Source organism: Echiichthys vipera (assembly GCF_963691815.1).
Source record: "Echiichthys vipera genome assembly, chromosome: 4".
In the NCBI taxonomy this organism is placed as follows: domain Eukaryota; kingdom Metazoa; phylum Chordata; class Actinopteri; order Perciformes; family Trachinidae; genus Echiichthys; species Echiichthys vipera.
In genome coordinates this window covers 21470424-21481585 of record NC_139829.1, presented here as the reverse complement: position 1 = coordinate 21481585, position 11162 = coordinate 21470424, and the positions used below count along the sequence as shown (strand labels likewise).

The 11162-nt window shown below is 40.2% G+C and overlaps 1 protein-coding gene across 1 annotated transcript; it reads left to right on the top strand.

Annotated features, from left to right (window-relative positions):
- Positions 1-2311: 2311 nt before the first annotated feature.
- tent2 (terminal nucleotidyltransferase 2) lies at positions 2312-9939 on the top strand. The gene is made up of 15 exons (XM_083912260.1): positions 2312-2361; positions 2654-2809; positions 4722-4838; positions 4955-5192; positions 5279-5393; positions 5471-5559; positions 5661-5718; positions 6031-6097; positions 6201-6277; positions 6363-6491; positions 6576-6619; positions 7288-7424; positions 8363-8454; positions 8563-8642; positions 8748-9939. The coding sequence occupies exons 2-15, from the start codon at positions 2691-2693 to the stop codon at positions 8832-8834; spliced, it is 1449 nt and encodes a 482-aa protein (XP_083768386.1). The 5' UTR covers positions 2312-2361; positions 2654-2690; the 3' UTR covers positions 8835-9939.
- Positions 9940-11162: the final 1223 nt, after the last annotated feature.

Genomic DNA, 11162 nt, shown 5'->3' with positions numbered 1-11162 from the left:
ATTACAGATCCTTGCTGGAAGGGTGGAGAAGCCCTGCTGCCTGAACTTGGAAAGACAACCCTCATTTAGCCACTAGATAACACACAGCATTCACACTGTCCACCCGCGTCTCTCTCTCTCTCTCTCTCTCTCTCTCTCTCTCTCTCCCTCTCTCTCTCTCATTGCCATAGGCTCACAGGCTACACCCCCACTCTCTCGCACAGATACAGCTATGTCACAGCTATAGTCCTCACACTCAGTATTACCAGTGCATCTCTATAATAAAGCCGATTTCTGATGCGGCTCTGGGACTAAACCTACAGTATCTTCGGCTTATGCAACATCGATTAAATGCCTTTTTTCTACTGATCCACGTGACAAATGCCGGCACTCGATCCTTATCAATGCTGGTGTGGTTTGCATTGATTCAAAAATAGTCTGCAGTTTTCACGCTGTAGCGCTATGTATTGCTTTATTGATCAGGCTATCCACAGATCCCTATATGTGTGTAAACCCCCCCAAAAAAAAAAAAAAAACCCGCTCCACATCTGGCTGGCGCATCCGCTTCCCTCCTCCTCAGATCACTGTCAGTATTGAACTGCCTACGTCACGACACCGTCCTCCGCAGTGACGTCAGTCGGTGCTCAAAGGACTGAAGCCATTTGATGCTTTATTGTTTTACAAGTTTATTGGGAAGTGACCTACTCACCAAATGCTCAAAGAAAAATGTAATTCCAGTTCTGTAATGTGCAATTTCCCTCCCTAAGTTTTCTGAGTCTACAAGCGGCAACATTATTATTGTTGTTGGATATTGGTCCCAGTGAACAGGTCACTGCTCCCTTTAATAAAACACAATTTAACAATAAACAACCCAGATAATAACCCAGTTCATGCTCCATGAGTTATTTGGGCTATTGTCTGCCAATAAATCAATTGTCTTTGGCAGCCTGCAGACAAAGGTCAAATCTAATTTATTCTGCATTTTGCTATAAAATGACTGGATCGGGCACTCTTGTTAATATATACATTATAATATATGACTTGTACAGCATTTTTCTTATCATCTTAACATTTTATATCCTTCATATTCTCTTGTCTGTCTCAGTGAGATGTGGTTCTATTCAAGTCATGAGAAAAAGTTATTTGGGGTCACATCTAATTCTGAACCTTGGGGCTGGGAGGGAATAACTATTTTAAGGAGGGCAAAAGACAATTTAAAAATGTTCATATATCATGGCTTAAGTTAGTCATGTATCTATAATAACCCAAGGCTACAAGGCTAATCAGGAGACTCATGTGATCCAGGAGCTCAGGTAGCCTATGAGTTGCTCCATAATGAATGAATGGAGTGACTGGCACAGTGGGTCACATCACACAGCTGCAACTTATAATACAAACAAAACAATAAAATAAAATAAAATAAATATACCCTTACAATGTCAGTCCATGCATTTTGTCCATAGATTTAGAGCCAGCAATTACTGTGAGTCTGTGTTTTCTCATCACTCAATATCTAATCATTGATGTACCATAGTGGACTTTTGAAGGGAACCCCACCCTGAAATAGTTTACAACATTGGAAAGATCTGTTTAAATGTGTGGATTTGAACAATTCAGTCCTTCAACAAAGCAGACAGTCTTCTTTAAATCAAAACAGAAGATAGAGAGAGAATGTAGATACATTTTGGAAGATGTCATCCAGAGATAAATTCTGAAGCTGCTCTGCAGACAAAGGGTAATGAACATCTTGAGTGCAGCCATGGTGATTTTACTGGTAAGTGGGCTTATCTGTTTCACAGCTCTAAGCTTAACATCCAAATCATACTCATTTGGACATTCCTTTAAAATTTTAAAGGAATGAAACGATTTCAGAACATTATGATAGTAACAACCAACTATTTTTCATGTATAGATATAGTGGAGTAATGACTGCATTTAGCAGTATTAAGTCACAACAGGTAAGAACAACATGCATGATAGTGCATTAACATTAACATATGATGTATAAATATATGAATATGTTAATAAGGATCATTTTAATATCTTAGTATTGTATGCACCATAAAAAGCTATGCGTATAAGCTTTAGGCCTCCTTGGCTGTTAGGCCCAATTTAATATGCAACTCAATTTAATACAACATTTGTAGTAGGGGGTCCCTGCTTTGTCTCTCTTTCAGCTAAAGGGTCTTTGGCCTAAAAAACGTTGAAGAACCCTGATATAATATAATTGATAGGCTAGAGTATAGTTGCTCTTGGGTGGATTTTCCCTTTAACCAGCGTGGACACGTCCCCTTTAAATCGAGTTCCATGACGTCATGGTATCAATGCGGAAGTCTTCACTCAGGAAACCATCACTTTTGTTTACATGTGAAATGCGATTTGGTAAGTGTCATAGAGTTCCGTTTTTTGAGTAAACGTTGTCTACATTTAGCGACACATTATATGTAGACACACTCTCAACATAAATATACGGAGAAACTGGTTTTATTTAGTGATAATATCCTGTCGTTACCGATGGTTGAATTGAGTTAGCATCTGAGCTAACGTCACTAGTAAGTTTCGGTTTTCATGGAAATGCCACTCCTGTCAGGTGATTAGTTCAGTACAGGTGATAAACAGGATCACCCACACATACACCACCAGTTGTGTTATCGCGCTGTTGGCTTTCTTGAAGAACATCTGGATGCTGGAGCTCTGTGAAGAACCGCAGCATGTTTCCCCGCGGCGCTGAACCGAGGGGCAGGTCTGCCCCCCATCACGGCCCGTACCCGCCACCCGTTGTGCCCCGGTTCTACGATTACAGCCACCAACGCCCGATTGGTGCCAACAGGTAAGAAACCAACTTGCAGTGTTGTGCAAGGCATTAGCAGCATCAGTAAAATAAATGCAAACGTTTGTGGTAGAAAAAGTTTTACCTCCTCTTTAGGATTAGGAATAATCTTCTGGTTCTATTTTTTATTAAACTTGGTGGGAGGGTGTAGCATCGACCAAGGAAGAAACCCATTCAAATTTGGAGAGGACAAAACATAGAAAAGCACAATGCATAGTATATAACATCATGTGCCATCAATACATCAGTGCAACTTAAGAGACAGCTATACCAATGTCAACTGGATTGGTAACATTTAGTTCTAAAGTCATTAATCCAGCAAATAAGATTCCTACAACATTTTAAGTATTGACTCCTGCAGCCACAAACATTTCACTTGTAATTATCATGAAATTATTTTTTTACTTTCACTTTTTGTTCCTGTGCTCTCTGCATGCACAGTTTGGTATTTTTAAGACGTCTCCGAGTCCATCACTCTTATCATGCAGTATGTGAGGAGGCTCTGGGTGTCTCAAGGTTAAGATAAGATGAAGACAACATTGTTTTTGCCTCTCCAAGGTTGGGTGATAATATGTGATTCTGTTTGACGTGGGATACAAATGATTGTGAACAAGATTCAAAGTTTTAGGCCTTGTGTGACGAGGACGATGCATGAGCACTGATTATTGTGGCCTTATCTATTTTGTTGCCTGATATATTGCAACATGTTTCACCAATTGTGACATCTACAATGTAAGAAGGTTATTGACTGTACAGTCCATTGCCCGGTGTCCAGTTCTTACGCGCCTGTCTTTTTCTTGTCTCAGATGTATGTTTGTATGTGTATATTCTCCTTCTGCTTTCCTCTGAGCCATTGCAAGGGGAGTGAGATTTCTCCTTTCGCCTGAAACACACCACTTCTCTAAGGCTTTAAGTCTGCATTTGACCTGTGAAATCATGGATTTTAAAGATTGTCGCTCCATTAGGCAGTTCGTTCATTCATTCTCACCTCTTCTAAAAACATTTGATAAACTACGTTACTGAAAATCAGCATTGTTATTTATGGCAACTTCACATATTTCAATTCTGGTGTCTCTGGTCGTTTCTGCAGCAGATACACCTTGTAATTATAGGCTATTTATAGGCATGAAACAGTTGTGTTTAACACTAGGCCATTTCTCTGTATGTGGTAGGGTCAGCAGCTTTTCTGGACGCACATGATAGTAAATTGGCCTGTATCCAGAATTCATATCCATTCACAATTTATTCCGCTATTTCTCTTGGCTGTGATTCAACCCAAGCATGGCACAGATGAGGCTTGTTTTTCAAACTGATCTGGGTGTTTTAGCTGGTCATCTGGGTTACTTTTTTTTTTAAGGGGCAGCGACAGTTGATTACATTATACGCTAGTACCACTGAATAAAAAAACATGTTTAGGCTACTGAATGAAATCATTCCACCAACATATTAACTTATACCCCTGAGAAACAACATTATGCTTCAGAGCCGTGATGTCCAAACCAGCAACAGTAAATTCATTTTCTGTAGAGTAGCCTTTGCAAAACCACAAAAGAGGACAAAACTCAGACAATTACACAAAATGACCTACTGTAAACAAAAACGAAAGCTATGAACACAGCAACAAGCATTATTAGGCCCCGATAAGAACAGATCAAAACGTGAGGCGTACCACTCTGATCAGACTTTCAGGGGGCTCCTGCTAAAATGTGAGGCACATAGAGTGGAAAACGTGAAGCAATTACAAAAAGGGTACAGAAATTAAACAACCTGCCACTAACAACAGAACCAAACATCTCCAAGGCAACTATATAAACAACATAAACTCTGCTGCAACACAAAGTTTTTTCACACAAATGTTTACTTGTGCACATTTCTGTCCCATAAAGTAACATGTGTATGTCTGGTTTGGTAGCTTCTATGTTCCCAGACTAGAGAGGATGCCTACATATGAATGGAAGCCCATACCTCTATCTCCAGCCCCTCTTCGAGTCCCTCCTCCTCACATACCAACTATGACCAATGGGCGCAAGTATGTCATTTAACCATATATTCATTCTTCTGCTTCTTTTAACTCACCTCCATGTTATGAACATTTGCCTTCAACATATCGTGTCAAGTGTTTCCATATCATTATGATTCTTCCAGAAGGCGGAATGATGAATGCAGCCCCCAGGTTTTGAAGCGCCAGTGCTTTGAGTCCCCATCCCACCCATCCATAGGCTCCCCTTTAAGACGGGACCCTGCCCCTTGTCATCCTGCCCAAGCGATGGCAGGATCATCAAGATCCCTGGGTTTCAAAGGCATTTATCCCAGCCCGTCATGCGGCCAAATCCACCCTGTCCCAGACAGTTGCAACAGCCGGCAAGCCTACGCTAATGACAGGGTACTGTATATTCAAATGGCCTCAAGTCTGACCAGGGGTGCAAGTTATGGCTGGTTTAGTCAGTGTGCATGTGTTTTTGTCCTCAGTTAAGTGCCCAGATGGTGGAGCTCTTTGAGGCATGTCAGCAGCAAGTTTCCGATTTGGCCCGGAAGGAGACCTGCCGAACTCGGCTGCAGAAAGATATACAGAGTGTCTATGCAGGTGTGTATGAAATGCACAGTCACAGTCCGCTCTGACCCTCCGTTGTGACCCCCATTCACTAAGTGTGTATCTCACAGCGGCACGGCTTTACATGACTGGATCTTCTATGAGCGGATTGGGCTGCCGGAGCAGTGATGCTGACCTGTGTCTGGTCCTCAAGGAAAATGTGAGTAACCATGACTCTGACTGTCATCCAAAATCTAAAATCATATGATCCCTACTTGCTCTTAAACACCTGCATGTTTTTCTGTTTGTTTGTTTTTTCAGAAAAGACATGATCCTATTCATGCACTCTCTGTCCTCCAGAGGTTGTTCAAGTCACTGTGTGAGTAATAATAACCACTTTAAAAAAGAATATATATACAATCTTTTAATTTATTGGCCAGTATAACTACTTGCTTACATGGTCTATTTTGCATACTCACATTTTACTTAGCTTTTTCTCCATATAACCAACTAGTTTTACTAAACAAAATAAAAATAAAAAAAAACAGTGGATCAATGGTGGATTCTTGTAGTAGTTTGCGTTTACAGTTTCCACCAGGTGGAGCTATTCACACAGCGGTGAGAGAGTTTCAAGTTTAAGGAAATGAAACTAAAACAACCATAAATCTCACATGTTTGTTTTGATTCATAGCATATGTGGAGAGGACTCAGCTGATTAGGGCCAAAGTGCCGATCCTCAAGTTCAAGGAGAAAAACAGGTAGGAGCAAAACAGCCGTTTAAGCCTGTTTTTTTTTTTTGTTTTTTTTTAACACAATCCAAGTCAGAAAGAAGTGTTTATATGATTATTTTACTACTCCTAGTGATCTGGAGTTTGATCTGAATATCAACAACACAGTGGGCATCAGAAACACATTCCTTCTGAGGAGTTATGCCTGTGGTGGGTGAGACGGTCAATAATTCAGCACCATTTGTTACTTTGAGAGGAAAAAGTTTTGACCTGCTTGTTGGTCTGTCTCTCTCAGCTGATCTCAGGATAAGACCCATGATCCTTGTGGTCAAGAAATGGGCACGGCACAATCAGATCAACGATGCCAGCAAAGGGACGTTAAGCAGCTACACACTTGTGCTGATGGTGCTGCACTACCTCCAGAGTCAGTACAATCACACACAGACACTATTTTAAAAAATCCCTTTTGACTTATTTTGAACCTCATCTTGAATGTGTTGTTTTCCAGCTCTTAAAGAACCTGTCCTTCCCTCTCTACAGAGGGACTACCCAGTAAGTGCCTCTTTTTTGCAGTAAATCAGTTTGGCTGTGTTTTATTTGATCGTCAAAGTCACAGGGTTGTCAGGGTGCTGGAAAACATTTTTTTCTCCTTTTGAAAACATTTTAATTTGAATGTGGTGTTTGCAAAGTATATAGGATTTTTTGTTTTTACTTACAGAAAGTTGACACCTTTTGAAACATAGACTTTGATTTGTCTCCTTCTGTAGAATGAGGACAGGAACCATCATTTTGGTTATTCATAGCACAATAACTAACTCAGTATTGGAACTAAATTACCAAAATTTGTAATTTATTGTGATAAAAGATTGCACTAATCAGTATAGTGTACATGCTGAAAGTACTTACCACAGCTGTAATGTGCTGGAAAAGCTTTAAAATACACATTGAATTGCTTGAAAAGTGCTTGCATTTGACTTAGGAGAAGGTATAGGAATCCCAAGGTTAATTGCAAGTGATGCAAACTTAAACAGGCAAATTGGAGGATATCAAAAACATTTATGGCCTTGTTGCTTACAAGTCTTTCCATTCTTAATCCTCTCTCCTTAAAAAAAACATTTCAGCTTTCACTTTGCTTCATCCATCACAAAGAATCTGTCTGAAAATGCTCAGTTTTAAGCCTTTGTCCCTTTGGGCTGTACCTTGATTGTTTTTGTTTTCAGGAGTGTTTTAATGCATTCTTGGACATTGACATGGTTCCAGAGGCACCCAAACACATCCCCCCCTACATCTCAAGAAACCAGTCATCTCTGGGAGAGCTTCTTCTGGGCTTTATCAAATACTACGCCAGAGACTTCAGGTATATACAAGGACATCACATTACTGAGTGAAGCGCTGGTTCTTTTGCCTCCTTATTTTTCTTGCTCCCATTCCTCACCCCCCCCCCCCCCCTCCCGTTTCATGTTTCTGGGTGAGGGGCAGGAGCAGGTGGGACCTCTGGCCTTACACAGCACTAACATGACATACCGTGATCCCTGTGTTTGCAGTATGTGTGTCACTGTGCCATGCCACAGATATGTGCCAATCTTGATCAGATCTTGAACGCAGCTACAAACACACTTTGCATTTGCGTGCCTTCGTCAAATTGCATGTGCTTTACGATACTGTTAACATTTTCAAAAGTTTTTACAGTGATGAGCGCATTTTTCTTAACTTGATTGATTGATTGATTAATGTCTTTATTTCGAACGTGTAAGCAATGAAAATAAAGTTATAATAGTAGTAATAGATAAATGAATAAAGCAAAAGCAAAAAACTGACACACTTTCCACATTCTCGAAAGGGGGTAGGAGGAAGTAAAAACGTATCTATTCCTACCCCTTAACAGATCAATATAGCCTGGATAGTTAGTATTATATTATTAACATGTCGGTGTATATATAATAATAAAAAAGCTGTCATAGTCTTCCGAATGGCCATTTGTTTCAAACAACTCATATCATTAAACTATCAAATTTAACTGGTGAGACTGAATGTATCACAGTGAACATTAAGTGCTGTGCTTATCACATGACAATCTTGTAGCTTTGACAAAAATAAGTTTGTTATATGTTCTTATTGTCTGTTCTCATTCTGCGCTGAATTAAACTAAATCTACCTGAAAAAAACGTCCCTTGTGGTTCTTAGTGTGCATCGTTTGCAAAGTCACTGGCATGGGCCTTGTGTTTATTTGTCTAATGTGTCTAATAAGCACTAAATAATTCTCTTGCTTTTGTTTGTTTTTCCTGTGTCTTTCAGGTGGGATAAACAGGTGATCTCTGTTCGAGAGGCCAAAGCTTTGCCCAAGAACAATTGTAAAGAGTGGAGAAACAAATACATTTGTGTGGAAGGTAAACATTTCAGTGGACATAACATGACAGTGACTGGAGTATCAATGTAGGAAGTGTCCTCTGTAGTGCTTCTTATCCAGTGAGTTAATGCAACTCCTTGTGTTTCAGAGCCATTCGAAAAAAATAACGTTGCCAGAGCAGTCCATGAGGGGATCAAGTTCGATGCCATTAAAGCTACATTTGCTGAGGTACATGTCAGTCCTGATATCAGTGCTCCTTTCATATTGTCTTTTCCTCCACCGAGCCACTGTGCGTTAGTCATAATCCTCCTGCTCGTCTCTGTGTCCGCGCAGTCATATCGGATACTACAGGACAGAAAGGACCTGAACTCGATCCTCCCATTCAGAGCCATCATTAACAAGGAGTCGTCCAGGAAATAAGGGGTTCCTCTAATTAGACGGTCGGATGGTGAGTCTTCTAACTCAAGACAGACCCCGGAAACAAAGAGAGACCGTCAGGAGCCCTGCTGCCTCCGCAGCCGACAGCCAGAAAGATTCCGGGACTCTGAATGCTCTGGCCGCCTTGGTATTGGTCAAATACTGTAAATCCTGTAGCAGTACATATTGAAAAAAACTGCATTGAAAAACAAAACTGCACTCAACCTTCCAATGCTTTGCAGACTGATAATAATATTTAAAAAAAACTATGCTTGTAGAGTGACACCAGTGGGCTCTGAAATCATAATCCTGTCATGTAAACTGGTGACAGAGAGACCCCGCGCTGAAGCAGGATAATAATGGCCAGTGTTATTGTGAGACATGGTTATTGCTGCTCCAAGGCCCTCTTTCCCAATATACAAATCCTCGTTTTAAGGTTGGACCAGTCTCAGCAGCATTCATCTCCTCTGATCTCAGTTTTAGTTATATGCACATTGCTAGAGCCATGCTAAACACTTTTTAAGAAAATGCCAATAATTTGCTTCTGTCACATATGTACAGTTTATGTGTATATATACGGTACTATACAGTATATATCCAACTTGTAACATCAAAGCCGTTTTTCTATTTTTCTAGGTCAAAGCTATTGTGGGTTTAAACACCATAGCCACTTTTTTCTACAGCTGCATTATCACCATTTCTAAGCTCCTCTGACAACTGAGCTTGTTAAGACGTGGTGTTTGTGTGTCACAATTTAAATGACTCTGAGGGGATCATTAGAGGACTGTGAAGAGGTCAGACTCTGGTTATTGTCACTCCTTTTATCATTGTGCCGGATGTGTTTTATTTTTTCCCCTAGACTGGTGTTAGGTCTGCGCTGTGTTATTTTAGTTCAGCGTCTACTTGATTTATTTTGGACAAAAACTGGTTATTCACTAATTGTTGTGTTCACTTAATGCATAAGTCATTTGAAGAATTTAAACTTCAGTGTGATTTTCTGTTTTGTTGTTTTTGTTTGGCTTGTGTTTTGCCTCTTCTCTTTTTGTACATTTTGTATATTACAGACTTTTAAATGTTTATTTAAACAATTAAATCTCTGAAGATGTATGAATGCTTTTACTTTTTATTTTTTACCTCTGTGTGAAGCCCTCTGAATTATCGAGTATGCTCATAGAAATTCCAAGATCATATTAAATGGTATATTGGCTTCTTCTTTTTTTTTTCTTTTGTTTTTGCAGCTGTCATTCATACTCTGATATGTGGCCTGCAGAATATTAGTTTAGAGTTCAGTGGCATGCTTAATTTATGTTTGAAGGGAATTTAATAAGGGGTATGGGATGTAAACACTTGTTTCCCATCAAACAATATTTAGTAGTAGTAAATGTTTGATCGCCGTTAAAAATTAAGATCAAACATCTAATCCACAGGAACTATACAGTATATACTGTACTTGACCTGGAACAGACATTGACCATAAGAATGGATACCATCCTTAGATATGATCAAACCCAAACACTTCCAGGTGTTTATATGTCTGTCTCTGGACAGATTTTGTCACTCCGATAACACCTCAACCGTAGAGATGTAGGCCCAAAACATTACAGCAGTCTTTTGCAAAGTTAGGCTCAGGACCCGGAATGGGTCGCCAATCAGCAAGTAAAGTGCGAAACAATGCAGTGATATGTGAATTAAGTTTCCCAATTAAAATAGAAGAGCATTCTTTTTTTTGCTATGCCAGCCTGTTCAGCTGAGTTGCCGTGTGCGGTTTTGTTTAACCCCCCTTTCTCTGCTCTCTGACTGATGTAATGTTTATTGGGATTTCTGTGATTCCCTCATTCTAGATCATAAGTTTGGGTCCCAGGGAGATGCCAAATTTCTCTTTTAGATCTTGAGCTGAAAAAGACAGACAGACAGACACACACACTCACACACTTTACGCCTCTGGTCTGATTTGGCTTCTCTACTGGTGTTATCCCATCACAACACGAAGAAGAGAAGTTTGAGGTCACGTGTCGATTTGTTTCCCCAAACTCCTGCAGATTCTCCACCATTATCAGGAACCCTGACATCATTTAGGATGTTCGGCCTATAGGTGCTTGTGATTCATAGGTCTTAAAAAAATGATGGATAACTGCACCTTTTGTTTAAGTGTTCTCTGCAGCCTCTTCTGGCAGCTCCTTTGCTGATAAGTTTGTGTTCTGTGGTTTGACACCTTATTACACCTAGTTTATTACTTCTGCATAGTGCCAGTACTGCTAGGAGGTAGATGTGTGTGTGCATGAAGCCCTGTTTAGTGTCGCCACCAGCAGCAGGGGGACCAGAGGGGTACGG